The 19,339-nt window shown below is 40.0% G+C and overlaps 3 protein-coding genes across 7 annotated transcripts; 2 read left to right on the forward strand and 1 right to left on the reverse strand.

The window, feature by feature from the left end:
• Positions 1-472: 472 nt before the first annotated feature.
• On the reverse strand, positions 473-3,650 carry si:zfos-1056e6.1 (uncharacterized protein LOC107988029 homolog). Of its 2 annotated transcripts, XM_053864686.1 has the most exons (9): positions 3,422-3,650; positions 2,692-2,759; positions 2,577-2,624; positions 2,434-2,498; positions 2,212-2,249; positions 2,024-2,103; positions 1,460-1,522; positions 1,132-1,182; positions 473-631 (listed from the first exon to the last, which is right to left on the reverse strand). In XM_053864686.1, the coding sequence occupies exons 1-9, from the start codon at positions 3,495-3,497 to the stop codon at positions 578-580; spliced, it is 543 nt and encodes a 180-aa protein (XP_053720661.1). In that variant the 5' UTR covers positions 3,498-3,650; the 3' UTR covers positions 473-577. The 2 variants fall into 2 exon arrangements, with proteins under 2 accessions (XP_053720661.1, XP_053720662.1); XM_053864687.1 differs by lacking the exon at positions 2,692-2,759 and having other exon boundaries at positions 3,422-3,509.
• On the forward strand, positions 3,591-18,791 carry LOC128758581 (dual specificity mitogen-activated protein kinase kinase 4-like). Of its 3 annotated transcripts, XM_053864680.1 has the most exons (12): positions 6,580-6,749; positions 8,046-8,081; positions 10,545-10,647; positions 10,744-10,918; positions 11,894-12,013; positions 12,089-12,208; positions 12,276-12,327; positions 13,813-13,940; positions 15,512-15,589; positions 15,667-15,815; positions 17,138-17,183; positions 17,270-18,791. In XM_053864680.1, exons 1-12 carry the CDS (start codon positions 6,644-6,646, stop codon positions 17,381-17,383), a joined length of 1,227 nt encoding a protein of 408 aa, XP_053720655.1. In that variant the 5' UTR covers positions 6,580-6,643; the 3' UTR covers positions 17,384-18,791. The 3 variants fall into 3 exon arrangements, with proteins under 3 accessions (XP_053720657.1, XP_053720655.1, XP_053720656.1); XM_053864682.1 differs by lacking the exons at positions 6,580-6,749; positions 8,046-8,081 and adding an exon at positions 3,591-3,810; XM_053864681.1 differs by lacking the exon at positions 8,046-8,081.
• On the forward strand, positions 3,820-6,332 carry LOC128758582 (arylamine N-acetyltransferase, pineal gland isozyme NAT-10-like). Of its 2 annotated transcripts, none has more exons than XM_053864684.1 (2): positions 3,820-5,215; positions 5,283-6,332. In XM_053864684.1, exon 2 carries the CDS (start codon positions 5,288-5,290, stop codon positions 5,843-5,845), a length of 558 nt encoding a protein of 185 aa, XP_053720659.1. In that variant the 5' UTR covers positions 3,820-5,215; positions 5,283-5,287; the 3' UTR covers positions 5,846-6,332. The 2 variants fall into 2 exon arrangements, with proteins under 2 accessions (XP_053720659.1, XP_053720660.1); XM_053864685.1 differs by having other exon boundaries at positions 3,820-4,479.
• Positions 18,792-19,339: the final 548 nt, after the last annotated feature.

Consider the following 19,339-nt stretch of genomic DNA (forward strand, 5'->3'; position numbering starts at 1 on the left):
TATATATATAATATATATATTATATATATTCACAGACCCTAATAGAAAAGTTACGTAAAACGATACGTAGATGGAATAACTGAGATAAGAATGTGTTCTTGCATTGTATTGCAACTATTTCTTCACATGGATTTCATATATTTGCCAGGTTCTGTTTCTGAGCATCATCATTGGGCTCCACATGCCAGAACCGATTAAGACCATGTCGGCTTTCCAAGTGTATGACAACTTAAAAGACATATTTTAAATTCTTTATTTAATGCGATACATTTTTCAAAACACACATGGAAATGTTACCCATCGATGTCAAATGTATTAAACAACAGTGAACAAAAACTCTTTGCCAGCACAAAACCAGTTACTGTCAAACATCTGATGAAAATGAAAATGTGATCACTCATAAGTTAAGCAGAATGTTTCACTACAAACCACAGTAAAATGTACTGTACGATGAAGATGAGTGAGTAAGAAACTTGAAGCAAAGCCAGTTGTGGCTAAATGTAAAAGTGAAGACAAAACGTATAAAGGTGAGTTCAACTACAAGAACTAAAAGCCTGTGGACTTTGAAGGCTTTGATTTACCACAGCGGCGCTCTGGTTAGCATTCCCTTCCAGCTGTGAGAGTCCGCCACCTATAACAGCACACACATAGAAGAAAAACGGCATCACAACATATTTTAAACAATGACTATAAAGAAAAGCATTTGGCCACACTCTAATTGTATCAGCTTCTGAAATGTTTATGGTGGTAGATGCCAGCACGGATTGGATGCATTAGCATAGCTTCTGGTCTTCATAGTCTTTTTTTTTTTTTATATGCTACTAGCTGTTTTCAAAGTGTTGCACATAATTTACTGTGTGTTTTACTTCAAACAGCAGCATTGCACTTCATTCCACCTGGTCTAACATAATAAGAATAACCATCTAGTCGACTTGAACTTGAATCTCCACCAAGCTTCAAATGCAGCACCAGTCACTCCAAAACAGAAAAGAATGGTATGTCAAAATAGTTCTTCTCCTGGCTGCAGAAGCTAGTGCTGAGTAATAACATGAATTCAATTCCATTTTTGTCTCTCACACAACTCAAAAGAATTCATATAAATCCAGTTTAGTTCAAGAACAATAAACTCACCTGCATTCTCTGATGCAGAAACTTCAACTTCTGGTCCAAACATTCGATATCCTGAAGAGAAAGCAACAACCATATGATTATAGTAAAAAATTTGAATATATGATTATAGTAACAAATTTGAATATTTCTTTTTCAAAGAAATATTCAAATTTGACATCACTATTTCAAAAGACAGCAACTTTGGCGATGAATGTCATGTCAACAAAATAAAACAATTTTGATCGATTACTAGACAGTCATACAAATCAGTCATTGCATACATAACATCTTGACATCTTACTATTAAACTAAAGTATTTTGGTCTGAAAGCAGGGGAGTGTTTCATTACCTGACTTAGCTTTTCATTATGTCGCACCTTTATCTGTGGCAGGAGATCTTCTAGTCTCTCAAGCTGTGAGATGGACAAAAAGATTCAGAGTTGTATTCCTATAAACATTATTTCTTTTGTAGGGAAGACATAACATATAAAACTATGTTTAGAATGTACAAAAGACACCATTAAAGGTTTGACATGAAATTGCAACCACTGTCTTTTCTTTGAACAACAGTTGTGGCAACTCTAACCAAGGTTTTTTTTTTATTATTATTATTATTTTTTTACAGCTGTTGTTACTACTACTACTACATCTACAACTACTGCTGCTGCTTGCCCATCTAAAACATTTTGCCTTACACTGACCTCACAAGTTGACTGTTCCTTCATTGTCTACTGCATATTTTGCATAAACAGATTTTTGTTTTGACTATATCTAGACAAATACACAATATTAAAAATCCACAACAGCTGTTCCATCTGCTACACCACTGTATGCCTGGATTAGGTTATCAACATTTGCATGTCTAGCTACCTTGTAAAACAGACTTTACACATTAGAAAGGTCATGGGTCTCACCCTGCGGTCGATGCTCTGCAGTCTGGCCTTCATGCTCTTGTTGATCACAGTCATGGGAATCGTTTTAGGAATTGGCCGCACTGTTGCGATGAGAACAGAGATGTTATGATCACTGCATATATCTGTTTTGACTCAGCTCGATTTGTCTCAACTTTTTGAAGAAACATCTAGCGTTTTTTGTCTCTCACCATGCTGAAAGATCCTGACCACCTCCAGAAGATGAGGCCTGCAGCCAGAAACATTTGCCATCAGACAACTTAAGTATGCACACACGTGGACTGTTGCTTAAGTGGGTCGAGATCTGTCATATTAATTCTTAGTTGTCATATTAATTCTTAGGAGCTAATATTTTAATAAATACATTTTAATTGTTAATTTTAATAATGAATATACAAAATATCTGTAATCACATGCGCTTGCTGTTGGCAGGGATTGAACCATTCAGAGGAATGAGGCAGCCACGCTGGTTCCTTAACTAAAGGAAGAAAATGGCATAAAAAACAATCACGGAATGTAAAACACACGCAGTTGTGCACTGTGTGGTACTTTTCACCTTCAAGACAATGTTGTGGGAATCCAGGGCAAAGGTTGACACAATAATCTGAAAATAGAAGTTGCATTTTAGTTGAAAGTGTACAAAAGAGATTCTCCAAGTCCACGCTGGATACCTGTGCCACCTGGGAGAAATGGGCATCCGGAGGAACAGCCACCTCTCGAAGAGCCACTACTCTGTCATCTGCAACAGCAACGAGAGTTGCTACCACTTTGCTGGTGGAAGTTTCAGTTTGTCTCTTAATGAATAATTCAAGTGAACTTAATAACCTCTCATGTTTGTCAAAGACATATTTGCTCTGCATGTTGATTTATTCTCATCTACAGACAAGTTCTGTCTGATATTATTTTCCACCAGTCCACCAATATCTCCAGCAAGCAACTTCAAAAATCCAAGTAATTCTGTCGAGCTTTATAGCCAACTATATCCCTAAATTTGGGGAGATAATAATGCAAAACCTCCATCTCTTATGGGGGAAGTTTGAGGTCTCTCCAGTGTGTCCTGGGTCTGGCCTCCAAGTAAGATGTAGCCCTCAATTGGGAGACATCCAGACAAGATGGGCCACCCCTTAAGAGTCGCCATTGTCAAGGCACTTGAGAGTCAAAATCAGCTGCTGCTTTTAAAAACAGCCTCAAAATTGTTTCATTTTTCAATACAAAAACAGAATAGCTGGTGACAAAAAAAGTGTCGAACCTTTCATGATGCAAAAAATGCTGTCTATTTTCTAATTTAATAAGGACTGAGTTCCGTTACCATGGAAACATGCACAAACAAAATCAAACAAATCATAATTTATTTGGGAATAAATCTTAAAAAAAAAACAAACAAAAAAAACCCTTACGAACCGTCTTTATCGAGTTGTTTGAGGGCAATCCACACCTTCGACACATTAGGTGATTTATCCAAAGCGGTGTGAGACATCCTGTGCAGCTGCGACCTCAAACCGGAAACTGATGTGGCGTCAACTTCCTCCACAAACTTTCAAAATAAAGCTTATTTGCGTTCTGTTTCGGCAGTGATACTAGTCGCATTGAGGTCAACTACAGATTTTGATTTTAGTTCTGCAGCTTGATGCTTTAGGATGCGGGTTGCACCGTTGTTTCCTCTATCATCTTCACCACTTGGTCGTTCTGCCGAGTTAACGTTCCATTTTGATGACGTCTTGGGTCTCCACCCTCTTCATTCTCCGTCTTCAAACTTCAGGAAACGCGTGGTTGCATTACGCAGTCGGACCGTAAGTAAACAACTCCCTTTCCAGATAATTTCAATGACGTTTATTGACCTTAATATAATGCTTATATTTCACGACAGATTGTATGTTTTTATACACACACAATTGTGCATTAATGCACCGTAGCATAGTCACAGACTACAGTGTTCGTCATGATACTACGTGTACAGCGCGACACAAGTTACTTGCAAGACGATCCTGTCTTGTGCCAGAAGGGTCAAGCAGTGGCCAGTGAGAGGTATTACATGTCACCCAATATTCCTTCTCACTTCTGACCTTTTCACCTGCACCAAATCCAAAAGCTCCAGGGCGTCACCTCCACATTTAGCACACTGCTTCTGTGGTACGGCTGTAAGAAGTTTGCTGACAATATTGCAGTCTGTTGTGAGAGTAATGAGTTGCGGGAGAGACTGGAAATGTGGAGGAACAAGATGAGGAGAAGGCGAAAGAAGCTCAGTTGAAGCAAGAAGTAGAGGTAATGAAGACAGATGTGGACAACTGTTTGGGATCAACCATATAGAGCGATGGACAGAGGTGATAAGGATGTGACTGAAGAGTGTCAGCTTGGGTGAAGTGCATGCAGGAAGAAGAATGTAACCAGGCAAAGAAGAAGAGGCAGACAACCACTTCAGTCATGGACGTGATAAAGGTGGACATGAAGAGCATATAGGTGTGAGTATGGAGGATGCACATGAAAGGTCATGGTGGAGGAGGCTGACTTGGTGTGGCAACCCCAGATTGTCAGTGGAATCCTTCCCCCAGGCTTCTATTATTTTAGAAATGTTTAGCTTCTTTGCTTCACTTTCACAGATCGCAATAATGATGCACACTAAGGACGCCTGACATCATCATCCAGCAACTCGGTTTAGATGTTGGTGTTGCGTCTTGCTCGACCTTTTACTTCTATACACACATATGCCCAAATAATATAACTCAATTTGCCAGCAAACTAACCCTTTGTGTTGTGGACATACAGACTGACTCCCTTAAGGAATATATATGACCTCAAAAACGACACCAAACATTTATTTAAAAAAACCCACAATTCATGATTTTTTTAAAATACAAACAAGCTTGTTTAACTTTTTTTTTTGTGCTTGTAAATCTAGCATTCTGCTGGCTCTTATGACACGACCTCATCTGGTGATAATACAATGAAACTTTGGTTTATGCTGGCCAACAGTGTGTTTAGAGTGACTTTCTATTGTGCATTCCTCTGTTTCCTTCATGTGGACGTTGTTGTCTGTGACGTCTGATACGCCTCAGCCCCTGTCCTTCATCATAAGCACGTGGCCAAGAAAAACAAGGCTAATAATTAAATGCAGTGCAAATTGTACAGGCCTTAGAAATCCCTGACTACTACTCTTAGCAGCACATTGACAACCGCGTGGATCCCAGTCCGTCAGGGGTAAGGTGACTTTGGCGTGGTTGATAAAGAGCCAGCTCTTCAAGATTCATATATTTTGTGCCTGCAGGTAAGATGAACCTCCAGGAGTACTTCAGAAAAATCGGGTTCCATGGCTCGTATGACAAACCAGACCTGCTCACTTTAAGGCAGATACACAAACAGCACATTCTGTCGATTCCGTTTGAAAACTTCAGCATCCACTGTGGGGAAAGAAACCACATGGACCTGGAAGTGGTGTTCAACAAGCTCGTGAGGTGCAACCGTGGTGGGTGGTGCTACGAAAACAATTTCTTGTTCTCCTGGGTGCTGAAAGAATTAGGCTATGAGTACACTATCCTAAGCTCTAAAATTTTCAACAACAGCATAGATGACTTTGCCTTGATGGACACCCATCTGATCATGAAGGTGGTCATTGATGGAGAGACGTTCATTTGTGACGTGAGCTATGGGATGATGTCCCAAGTGTGGTATCCTCTTGAGCTAATTTCTGGAAAAGACCAAACACAACCAGCGGGTGTCTTTCGCCTGATGGACAAGGGGGAGTTTTGGGTCCTAGAGTGGTGGACTCGAGAATCCTCCTGGGCCATGAACTATTGCAAATATTGTGGGAGAAATTCAATGTACAATTGAGAGGTACATTCACTCCTAAAGGGGCCAAGGCTTTGAAGAAATACTTTTAAAGCTTGTTCAACATGACCAGACACATTAATTCACTCAAATATCCACCATCCGTATTTTACCTAACAGTCCTCATGAGCTTTGACCTCTAAATTATAGGGAGTGATTTCATTCTCATGAAAAATATTTTTGGAGAAGTCATTCCCAGAAATATAGCAAGAGATGTTAGACAAACAACTGAGACTGTTATATTGCAAATTTACACTCTTTACAGGCATAAAATATGTCATACGCCCTCACCTGTTAATGTAAAAGGCACTTACTTTAACGTTCTTGAACGAAAAAATATTTTAGTCTCTGCAATATTTAATACTTACTTCTAATTTTTGACCACGCAATCTCTATCTGCTTGCTTTAACTAAGAAGTCGGAATGACTTTGAGGTGCATATGTTTCCAATAAACCTCTGGAAATAAGTCAGCATGTTCTTTTATAATGCAAATACCTGTTTTAATGCGACTTATTTATTTTGATTAATGTGCTTTACAAAATAAAATTGTATGAAACAATTTATTAATGTGTTATATCCAAGAAAGTATAACTGTAACTCATAATGTTTCTAGATAAACCGGACAATAATAATCCGAAAGCACAGTTGCACGCTATTTCCGACTGCCACTGAACGTATCTTACGCAGAGTGGCGCAGCTGCTGCGTTCAAGTGTCGCAGTGTCCCGTGCGAGGCAGACAGCAGAGAGCAAGTTTCACTCTACACTGCAGCCTCAGCGCTGCCGCCGGACTCCAACACAACAATGGCGGCCTCCAGCTCTGACAACATTTCCAAAAGCTACAGCATCAACGCGATGGGGTCCACGTCGCAGCTTTTTCAGCACCAGAACCAGAGCGGCGGCATGCAGGGTCGGTAACGCGGTTGTTTGTTTCTGTAACCCTCAAACAACAAATAGTAAATCGCTCTGTAGCGCTTTCAGGAAACAGAAACTGCGTCAAGTGAGACTCATTGAAACCGAACGCGCCGTTGCAAATTTCATAATAAAGTTGGATGCCAGCGGCTCACGCTTACAATATTTTCCATAAACAAATTAAAACGTAATAAAATACGAATCAACGCAAAAATCGAAATATCTATAAAGTACTTAAGTCTTACTAGGCATCGAATTTACACATTAGTGAATTGCGAGATGCTATATTTCGAAAATGGTAAAAATATTGGGCGTTAGACTAAAGATATATTTGTGGTTTCTTGTAAACAAAAACATTTAAAACTAATGTTAGTGTTAATTATCAATTGCTAACGCGTTTCCCGACGACGACCTACTTTTGTTTTGAAATGAAAACTTTGGTTTCCGCACGCTCACTCGCCGTCTTCGTTAGCTTGACCCACCGCTGTCCATCCAACTCCTGTGCTACTGCCGGTTAGCAAAGCTGACCAAACCGCCAGGCCTGTTTGGGCACAGCGACCCGAGTATTTGCGATGTGAATTCAGCTGCACCACAATTTAAATAACAATAAATAATAATAAAGTTTCCGCCGTTAATATCCCCTAAAATCAGAGCTCCATATAGTAACCGAATACGTACTTGCTGCTGTTAAGTGGCAACACAGGGCCCGTGGGCGATTTAAATATCTAAAAAACATTCATTATTTCGACTGTTAAATCTGTCACATTACGATGCGGCTCCTTAGGAGTGTAAATTTATTCATTTGAAAAATAATTCTGACTTTTAATATAAATTAGATCACATCGGTTTCAGGTATTTGGTTTTATAACTGCTCGACTGGCATTAATGAAGAAGATGTTTGGGATTTAAAGTGAGTATATATGGGGATGACAAGACAATTCTGTGACTAGAAATGAAGTTTCTGTTTTCTTGTGTTGATTGACAAGTGTCTATGGTTCAGAAACCATGTCATGAAAGAAAAAAAATCAGTTCAGAATAATGGATGCAACTTAAATGTTGGACTTGATGATCCCTGAGGTCAAAACTGTGACAGTAGGAAATGTAGAATTCCTTACATGACAATGTATATGACATTTGTTTAACCATCATATAGCCTGATCCATTATTCATGCATTGAATACAATCCAGTAAACATTTCGTTTTGCATTACACAAAGATTATTATTTAAAAAAAAAAAATTCTCCCCATATGTTTCTATATTTCTGGTGTCAAATTTTTCATCTAAACCTTGCAGAAACCAACAGCTGCTGGAAATGTCAGAATGAAACAGGTATTTGTATTTACTTTACTAGGCATCGACTTGTGTACATGTAGTCAATCACTCCACATTAATTCCTCTTTCTGTTCTGCTTTTATCTTTGATTTTGAAGTGTGTGCATTATGAGTGCCACACTTTCTGTGTCAGCATGTTTTCCCTGCCCGATCTTCCATATCACAGTCTGCGTGTATTCTGTGTGAGTAATCTGGTGCTGTGGCTGAGAGATTAAAGAAAATAACTTGCATGAATTCACACGGACAAACCCACAAGCGTGTCCAGTAAAAATGTTTTTAGACATGCTAAACCTAGGTATTTTCACACCTTGCTTGTGCCAATTTGTGAACATGCGCATCTTCATGTATCCACTCAAAAACTGTTGTATTCCACAGACTGTATGAAAGAATGTAAAGATATGTCAATTTAATGGCTGATTTTCTTGGTGCATATCCACTATTGATTTTTTTTTTAATTAACAAAAAAAAAACACGAACCAAAAAATTTTTGTGTGTGTACTTGGGTAGCTGAGGTCTTGTTCTTGAGTGAGGGGGTAAGGGAGTTGGAGCTTGATCGGTGCAGCAGTCTCAATACTGCAGCGCACTGTTGTGTGCAAGCGAGAGCTGAGCCGAAAGGCAAAGCGACCCTCCCCTGTGATCATGAGCTGTGGGTCATGACCGAAAGAATGAGATCCCGGATACAAGCGGCTGAAATTAGTTTTCTCAGATGGGTGTCAGACGTCTCCTATAGAGATAGGGCGACTAGTTCTGTCACTCGGGAGAGACTTGGAGCAGAGGCACTGCTTCTCCACGTTGAAAGGAGCCAGATGAGGTGGTTTAGGTTTCTCTTGAGGTTGCTCCCTGGGCTCCTGGTGTTTCAGAGGACCAGGTGGGGGGTATTATAGCGTCTTGGGATCCTCCAGTCGGAGCTGGGAGAAGGGCGTTTAAAGCTACTGCCCCCACCCTGCAACCCAGCAATGTATAAGCAGATGAGGATGGGTGGATGGGCTTGTGTAGCTATCCTTGTGGGGGCCAGTTCTTGGAAACACACCTACACCCACTTGTGATGATATTTTTACCAGAAGCCATGGCATTAAGCTTCAATTTGAGGGTGAAAACATCAGAATAACTTGGTCTTTATAATTTGGTTGAAGTTTGGTTTAGGTTCTGGTTAAGGTTAGCCATTTGTTTTGGATGGTTAGGTTTAGGGTGCGAGGCTGGGGAAAGCATGAAAGTCAATGAGAGGTCCTCACAAAGCTAGTGGTACAAGTGTGTTTGTGTGTGTGGGCATTGGAATTGAAGTAGCAATAATATAAACAGTGGCTTATAAAAAAGAAAAAAAATGTCATTTTGATTGGCTGATCATGATGTTGTCGTAATGCTATTGTTTGTAAAAGGGGTGACGGACAGCTGTCTGCATGTGTTTGCGTCTTTGACATTGCCACTTGTAGTTAAACAGTTGTGTTTATTTTCTTGACCCAATATAACCGTCTGGATGTGCTGTTATTGGAGGAATTGCTAGCAATTTTTTCAACGGTATCTTGTGCTGACCAGCTGAAGCAAACTGATTTGTCAACATAAGCTGAAAACCTTTTTAATGTACTGAAAGTTTCCATTTCACATCGTGTTCTTTTGGGTTTTAGAGGGAGGCTATGAGGGGACTTCAGAACAGAGTTCCTGTCTCTTTCTTCCATCTTTAAAACCGCAATGAAATTGGTCTGGCTGAGAAATTCATGTTATTTCTCATTGGTATAATACATTTTGGGCTGATTGTGTAAAGACGGGAGCTGAGTCGATGGTCCAATATTAAGAAGCTGATCATTATTAGGGGTGAGTATTGGCAAGAACCTCCATGTATGATGGATGCCCAATATTTGGGTTGTCTTCCACCTAGTTACAAAACAAAACCTCATGATATTGGATTCAATTAAGTCAAAACCCTTTGAGAACTTTGCAGTGTATTTATTTTTTTCTTATTGAATATACTGAAAGTACTCTCAACTTGAGGAATAGCATGCTTTTAAAACACGACTGCACACAAATATACCAGTCAGACGGTACTTTCTGCTTGTCTAAATTCACAATTTTTATGAAAAAAACAATGTTCAGAGATGATGTATATCAATATTATATTGTATTGTAATATTCTATTTTATATATTATATATTGTAATATGTTGTATCCGTTTTTTTTTATTATACCTTTAATAATTACATGCTGCAGTCTTTTGCTATGGTAAATGTGAAATCTGACTTCTCAAGAACCTTGAACTCTGGTCTCCAAAGGTTTTGAGCACACATGTTCTTGTGTCACCTTTTTTTTTTTTTTTTTTTAAATCATCCTATCCTACAACGAACAAATATAATATATGTCCACATTTTCACTGATAACCCCATTGTTTTGCTGCATGGTCCTTGAATGTTGTAATACTAGGAATAAGAAGTCCAAAATAGTAGGATTTCACTCTCTTTTTGTTTGTCAGGTAAACGTAAGGCGCTGAAGCTGGTCTTCCCCGAGCCTCCAATGAAACCATCTTCCAGACTCCCCCTCCATCCCGCAGTGCCGCCTTTCCAGAACCCTCACATGTGAGTCCTTAAGGTTTCTACTGAAATATCTAGACACTTTGACCTTCCCTTCGATCGTGAGCAAGAATCATGGAATCATTGAGGTCTTTTCTTCAGAGAGCGGCTGCGGACGCACAGCATCGAGTCATCAGGGAAGCTCAAGATCTCCCCAGAGCAGCATTGTGACTTCACTGCAGAGGACCTGCGGGATCTGGGCGAGATTGGCCGTGGAGCATATGGCTCTGTCAATAAGATGGTTCACAAACCCTCTGGCCAGATCATGGCTGTCAAGGTATTGCGTTCATTCTGTTTTTTTATTTTATTCATTTTTAAAGAATGTATACGGTTTAGTGCACAATAAGCTGTCCAAGCACTTAGCTTGTTAGTGTTGGCAGACTACTTTGTGATCACGCAAGCAACAGATGGCAAATATTAACAAATGCAAATAACGGCATTTATTATAACTATATGTAATGTATTCAATACAGAAATTAAATGATGCCGTTTTGAAGGATTTTATTGTCATTATTTTTTTCATAGAATGGTCAAATAATGGTAAAAAAAAAAAATCCTGCGGGAGAAATGTATTTTTTGTTTTATTAAAAATTGCTATTTTGCTTTCTAATTTTGTGGGTACTTTATTTTATGCTTCTCATGCTATTGTTTTTTGGTAATATTTTTGAGGTATTGAGGTCCCACGATAACCTGCTGGTGACTCCTGCGGATGTGTGGTGTCTCCTTTACAAAAAAATAAAATTATTCTGGAATAAAACATGGAAAAATGCTCACAAACTCAGAAAAAAAGTACACAAAAACATAGGATTACATTTAAATAAATTAATAAAATAAAAAAAACAAACCCAAAAATATTTCCCCCCAAATAGTTTACTTCACGTGCTCAACATCTCCATCTAGTGTAGTATATGTATTTTGCTTGTGATTTAACAAAAACATTTGGGTTATAGTAGAGTTGTTTGCTTTATTTGTCCCACAGTGGAGTGGAGAAATTTGAGCAGCAACTGTGAAAGACACACAAATTATTTGGAAAGAAGTGTTTAACTGCTCCAAATTTAAAAAAGCTCAGCAAATTGAATTATATTAAATTAAACTGCTGAATGTGTGACCACAAATCAATTACCATAGGAAGGTCACTTCCTGAGGGAACGAAGTTTCCTAAATAAATTGCAGAAACAGCGTTTTTCCGCCCAATTGAAGCTAAAGGCTGATGTGAAGAGAAGTAACCCAATGATCTTGACTCCACCGACAGAGGATTCGCTCCACTGTCGACGAAAAGGAGCAGAAGCAGCTGCTGATGGACCTGGACGTGGTGATGAGGAGCAGCGACTGCCCCTACATCGTCCAGTTCTACGGAGCTCTCTTCAGAGAGGTGTGGCGCAGGTCATGTTCATCATGAGACGCCCGTCAAACCCGATCCTCACTCACTGCGCTGTGTTTCTTTCAGGGAGACTGTTGGATCTGTATGGAGCTCATGTCTACCTCATTAGACAAATTCTACAAGTATGTGTATTGTTCTTTAGATGACGTCATTCCAGAAGAAATTTTAGGCAACATAACATTAGCAGTAAGTCGATTTTATTCCTCCTCGCCTTCTGACTGAGCTTGTCACTAAATATGTTTCCCTCTGGCAGACTGTTAAAGCACTTAACCACTTAAAAGAAAGCTTGAAGATAATCCACAGAGGTAAGTTTGTTTATATGAGTGAAACAAGTCACATCCAAGTCCTGAAATATTTACAAATGATCTTTAATCTGCAGAATAGGTGTCACTTCACAATACAGTGGTGCCTCGGTTCTCGACCACCATCTGTTCCAGACGGCCGAGAAGCGAATTGTTCAAAATCTGAATCGATTTTTCCCATTACAATGAATGGAAAAAGAAATAATGCGTTCCAAGCCTTAAAACAGTCTTTTGTAGGAGTGAATGTAGAGTGTCTGCTGCAGGTGGCTGTTCCTCTATGTGTGTGGCCGCTGCATGTGGGAGGGGTTGCCGAGTGAGTGACGTCTCTGCAGAAGTGAAGAGGTGCCCGGTGCGTGTCCAGCTCTGAATGTGCTGTTTAGCTGTGACAAAGTCATAAACCAAGTAACGCTCTGTCCCAGACTCGCCTCATCCCTGTCCCAGCTCCAGCCCACAACAGGACATCAAACCCTGGAGTGAGCGCTCCAGCCTCGGAGGTGTGGAGAGCGAGCACCTCCCCTGTGACACTCTACCACGGTCCAGTGCGGAGACAGGAAAGGTTTTACACCTCAATATGAAGAAAAAACAGTCAGTAAATGTAGCTAACGGGACACGTCTGCATACAGAGGCTGCGTTATACACAATAACAAAGCGTGTCGTGGGTCAGCTGATCGGTCTGCGCACGCTATGGTTATCCGGCTTTTTTTCGGCGTTCGAGTTCTGGATTTTAGTTCGAAATCCGAAGCAAAAAAATCTCGAAATTTTTGTTCGAACTCCGATTTGTTAGAATTCCGGGACGTTTGAAAACCGAGGTACCACTGTATTTCCTTCACAGTTCCATTTTGTAGTACCTACTCTGGCCTGCTGGGGGCGGTATGTCTCCACTCAAGGTGATAAGTCAAACGCAGTTGTTGTGGCAGAGAATTTCAGTAGTGTTTTGTCAAGTATTTGTCTCCTAATTACAGATTCGACTACTTGTATAGTTGCCGGCGCATACTGTTCACACCACTCAGATGGTTGGGTGACATGGAGAAATGTAAATTTCTCAAGCTTTCTGGGTATTTAATTTTGAATGGAGTTTGTTTAAATGCCTTGTTGCCTGCTCCAGGATGGAGAACCATGGCTGAAATGTGCTGATCCTGGATCTGTTTAGCTAAATGAGTTGATAAGACCACCCGATCGCTGTGAACACAGTTGAACCAGAGGGACTGAAGAAGCCACAGCGCCACCCCTTGTCACAGAGTGGTCATTACACACTCAGCTGCATGTACATTTCATGAAACTATTACCCAAGTCTGATTCTCTGGAAACGTGCTCATTATTGTAAAGCCTCAGAAGTGTCTGGACTAGTTCAAACCGCTGGAGTCCAAGTCCCCGTATCTCTCTGATCCGGCCCGTATCGGTTCAGCTGCTTCAATGTCATTACGTCATTGTTTAGACTTCGCTCCTGATTCCACTCATCAGAAGGAAATTGTATTTCTGTCATTTCAGACATCAAGCCATCCAACATTCTCATGGACCGAAAGGGAAATATCAAGCTCTGTGATTTCGGCATCAGCGGCCAGCTGGTGGACTCTATAGCCAAGACCCGAGACGCAGGCTGCAGGCCTTACATGGCAGTGAGTAATGTGCAGTGAAGAGCGGTGGGGGAGACGTATGCAGCCAGCGATGCCGGAGCTGTCGCTCCCGAATCACAAGTTCTCGCTGTTTTGCGTGTCACAGAAATGTTGCCTTTGATTACAAGCCTGCAGTCAAGGTCATTTACGTGTCGGCTTCAGCATTACGACCACCTGCCTAAACTGATTTCACAGTGGTCCCAACCTAACTCGGGGTCATGGCCGGACAAGCCTCTGTGATGCAAACTGGGGCCCCAAGTTGTCTGTTTCATAAGAACAGACAAATGACTGACAACTTTAGCTTCATTATGAAAGTCAGATTTTTTTTTTTTAAACACCAGAATTATTTTCTGAGCCCACGAGATGGTGCCTTCTCAATAATAATCTCACCCAGTTTTTCAGGTAGTGATGGCTTGATGGGTTTCATGAAACTGTCCTGATTTTTAGAGTAGAGTAGAGTCTGCTGTAAAATGTTTAGACTTGTACAACTACTTCAATGAAGCCTCACATCTTTTCTAACCAAGAGCGCCATCTAGTGGCCTCTGGAAATTAGGACACTGTTTCATCAGCAGTATTGTTTCATGGTAGCTCATCTTCCCGTCACTATGTGGGAGTATTTTTGACACGTGATCGGCTGATGAATCTTCATGAGACAGTGTTCACATTTTCTGAGCTCACTAGGTGGCGCTGTCCATTTCAGAATAATGTGGGTTTTCAGTTGTTCAAATGATTATAGAGCAAAGTGCCATCTTGTGGTTTTATACTAACAGGACAATGTTTCATAAAATTACCATCACCACTGAAAGCTGATAGTTTTTTAAAACTTTTTATTATATTCAAAACTACTTAATCTGTATAAAATTACACAGGAAGAACACAGCTATTTATCTATTATTTCAATTCTTCCATCTTTTTGTTTATTTTTTGTCAGTATGTCTTGTCCCTCAAAAGAATATTGAAAATTAAAATTATGTATTTTTAATATTTTTTTTATATAATTATTTTATATCATATTTGCATGTTTGGTCGTAGTACTTTTATGACTAGTGTTGAAATAAAATGTATACAACATGGTGTAATATACAATCAAATGCCATTATTTTACAATGTCAACAAAGTGTTTTCACTATATGTATATACATACATATATTATTAATATGCATAAAATGTTTTGTAGAAACAGAACTGCATGTAAATAATTGGTGAAATGCATTAATAATCAGAAAATGATAAAGACAAAACAAAAAATTAAAATCACATTTGCAAATAAATGTGGACTGAATAACCAAAATATATTTTCATTTCCAAGCTTCAGGAGACTTGAGATCACAGTTGCACGTGGTTGTATCAATGGAATGGCAAGTTAGTATCTAATACAGACATATAGACATATTTTTTATTGATGTTTATTTATATTTTTAGAAAGTTAATAAAATCTGGCCGTTGACCGCATATTTAGTCGTTCACCCCTGCTTGATGATGAATGAAATGGTTCGTTATAAGGCAGTTAAATTCTGATTTATTTACCTTGAAAGGTGACATGACTCTTCTATTTCTTTGATGTGTGTCTGCAGCCCGAGAGGATAGACCCCAGCGCTTCCAGACAAGGCTACGACGTCCGCTCTGACGTGTGGAGTTTGGGAATCACCCTGGTGAGTTCAACACTGTCGTTGACTTCATCCCCCGCGACGTAAAGACATCAGAAACATTCCAAAATGTTTACTTACAGTACGAGCTGGCCACGGGACGCTTCCCCTACCCGAAATGGAACAGTGTTTTTGATCAGCTGACACAAGTGGTGAAAGGCGAACCCCCCCATCTCAGCAACTCGGAGGAAAGGGAGTTCTCGCCCATGTTCACCAACTTTGTGAACCTCTGGTACGTCTGTGTGTATTGTGAGAAAAATGATGTTCAGTTTGACTTGAAGGTTTATTTTCTTTAAGTTCATAGATAAAGTCCTTGACTTAAAAAATTGATTTTTTTTTTTTAGTTTCTAGTTTTCATTTGGGAATTCATAGAAACAGAAAAGATGGACTATAGAGCGTTCCGAAATATTGGGCGCACCCAGTAAATTTAAGAAGGGAAATAGATCTTGTTCATATATGAGCCGCAGTGGTTTATAAGCCACGGGTGCAGTGGTGCTGTCTGCACCGTAGAAAGGTCAGTGGTGCATCTGGCTTAAAATTGCACGAGGATCACTTTTAAACTCGTTTTGGAAACCAGCATCGAGACTAACTCTTGAAACAAACTTGGTAATGTTCTGATCACAAATTCCTCACATATTTTATTTACATTAAAACGCCCAAAATGCACTGTTTTCACCCACGTGTCCGGAGTTCCTACTCCACAGCCAGTCTCAGATGCTGCTCCAGCCCTTATAGGTGGAAACAGCACATTTTGAGCACTTTAACGTAAATAACGTGACACGGCTCAATATTTTGGCAGCATGACGCTCTTTAGCCTGTAAAAATCTGTATATTAGCTCCGTCATATAATCCGCAGGGTTCAGACCTTGAGAAAAAAGTAGCAGCCTATTGGCCAGACATTACGGTAATTATTCAGGATGAACCACTTTTTTAAATATTAAATGGCAATGATTACATTTAAGTGGATTAAGTGGAAGCTCCAGCGAGGAGCAATAAAGTGAAGATAAAGTGCACAGAACAAGGTTTCCTTCCTGAAGTTTCCAACCTTCAGCACACTCTCATGTAGTCTCTTTCATCATGGATGTTTTGGTGATGACATCATCATTGTATAATGAGGTGCACTGGGAAATGTTCCCCGTGGACAAAAAGGTTTTTTAAACCTACGTTATTTGGATCAATCATGTCTGCCTGAATAATTTTATTGAAGATCATCTGGCGAAGAGGGTCAAAAATATTGATTATGCCCCCACTGTTTTTGAAATACACCATATCAGCAGTCAAGTTATTCCTGTGTGTGACACTAAATACACACTAATAACAATGTAATTATTGTGTAGCTTTGAAAAAAATGTGTTGCTTTTAAAGTTATCAAGGAACGCAGTCGCGTTGCATTATATAAGGCGCCACAAGGTGGCAGCGGAGGCTTAAGATGCTTGCCGTGACCAGTTGTAACTCACGTATATTGTTTTTGTTTCCTCTGAAGATCGATTCAATATCACATTGAATAGACACACAAATCGACTTGTATATATTCAATATTGTCACTTATTCCAGCCTTACCAAGGAAGAATCCAAGCGGCCGAAGTACAGAGAGCTTCTGGTATGTTATGACATTCGCTTATTTATTTATTTTTTTTGAACCACCAAAAACCGATGAGTATTAAGTCACCCTCTCTCTTTCCTCAGAAACATCCCTTCATACTGATGTATGAGGAGCGAGCTGTGGACGTGGCCAGATACGTCTGTCAGATCCTGGACCAGATCAAAGACTCTCCGGTCTCTCCCATGTACGTGGACTGATGCCTCTCTGAGCTCGCGCTGTATATTCGATGCTTTACATCCTGGTTCTCAGAGAGTCATAGGGTTTTTATCTTGATTCACGTTCCAAAGAAAACAAACTGTCAGGTGAACTGATGTCCAATGGTAAAAAAAAAAAAAAAAAATCCTCACATTCCATCACCTCATTTAAAAAAAAAAAACCCCAGCGGTTCACCTGTCTGAAGCCAACAAGAGCAATGTTTGAGTAAATTGCAACAGTATGGATGTATAAAATGACCATCACAATGTTTTCTCTTCATAAATAGTTTGCTCGAGTTTCAGGCCCATAAGGTGAGGTGACACTGGATCACAGGGACGCACCACTCTACTGCTAGCTATACTGCTATGCTGCTATATCTTAATGTCAATTTTAATATTAGCAACAACTGAAATTTCACTTTTTTATAGCCCACACTGTTTTTAGGAATACTAGGAGAAGTAATTCACGCGTGTAGTTCCAGTGCGTTCAGTACCTTTCATTTAAAAAATAAAGAGAATGTGCTTCAAGTAAATGTATTTCAGCTTTAAGTCAGTCAGGTAAAGCTGCCCACTCTGATCATGTTTAAAATTCAGATGGTTCCCATTCGTGTGACCCTAAAATCGCTAGCTTTCATGTCTGATCTTCTGGACAGGCCTTTTTTATTGGTTCAATGCATGTGAAGTTTTGTTACTAAGGGAGCGGCTGTTGTGACCACGTGGCAGATGTCGCGTGCTCCAGCTGTATTCTGATGCGCCGCACCAGTACGTGCCAATTTCTGAGCCCCATGTGGTGAAATGACAGTGTTTTAGTGTAGACATGGAATCCAAAGATAGTTAGAGATATCCGACGGCAGCCTCTGGACTTGAACGCATCGTTTTTAAAATTGCTCCGGCGCCTCCTTTCCTTGTTGTTAAAGAGTAGGGACCATGTGACGCATCAAATGGATATTTCTAGTGCACTTCATTTTGTTCTGGACTGTTCACACGATTGACACACAAATTGGTTTGTGTTGGTGTGTATATAATGTGTGTAAGCTATAAGGTGCTTTCTACTGGACGCTCCTGCACTTTAAAAATTCACCGGCTGAGCTAGGAATCACAGTGTTATGATGTTGGTGACAAATCGAGAATCAATTTGAATGAAAACAAAAGACACATCGACACGTTTTCTGGTCTTTTTGTGTTATGTTTTAATAAGTCTGGCACCAAAGTCTGATCACATGCTGTGTCATGAAGTGTTTCTAGGTGATTTAAGGTGACTGGTGATTCTTGTTTTTTTTTCCCAGGGTACACGCTGTACAAATTACTATCTAGGAGAATGTTCGTATTAGATACATGAGATTCTATAATGGGCAGTTATTTTATTCTGTGTGTGTGTGGGTGGTCACAAATAAAGTTCCCATTGCTAAGAGGAGTGTTTTGACTTCTTTGGATAGGCCTTTAGAGCACAGGTCCAGCACGCAGTGTGGACCTCTGGGGAGGTGATGGGCTGAACAAGTCTCTCCTGTGGCTTTAGGGAGGGTTATTTGTGCATTATTTCCCACATTCACAATACGCAGTCTTGTGTCTCGACAATGCCTCCAACAAATCCTTGTGACTGTTAGCGCGAACAGACATGCTGTCACTATATGCAGAAGCAGCATCACTTTGTGTCTTACACCACAACTCTACAACTTCACCATAGGATGAATATGCCTATTCGGAATCAGTGAAATTCACTCTCTTGTTCTCTGTTATGCTCCTTTGTATCTCATCGTTGTTAAGCTCTAAGCACCCACAAATGTTCAGATTGAAGTTACTTGTCTCTGCCATTTGCATGTGTGAAGTAGGAACCCCATGTTCATGACACGGAAATGAAGGGTTGATGAGGTTTCATGAAACAGTGTCCAGATTTTCAGAGGCCACCAGTTGGCACTGTCTGCTGAAAAATGTTTGGACGTGAACAACTAATTCAATGAA

Source organism: Synchiropus splendidus, chromosome 5, assembly GCF_027744825.2.
Source record: "Synchiropus splendidus isolate RoL2022-P1 chromosome 5, RoL_Sspl_1.0, whole genome shotgun sequence".
Classification (NCBI taxonomy): domain Eukaryota; kingdom Metazoa; phylum Chordata; class Actinopteri; order Syngnathiformes; family Callionymidae; genus Synchiropus; species Synchiropus splendidus.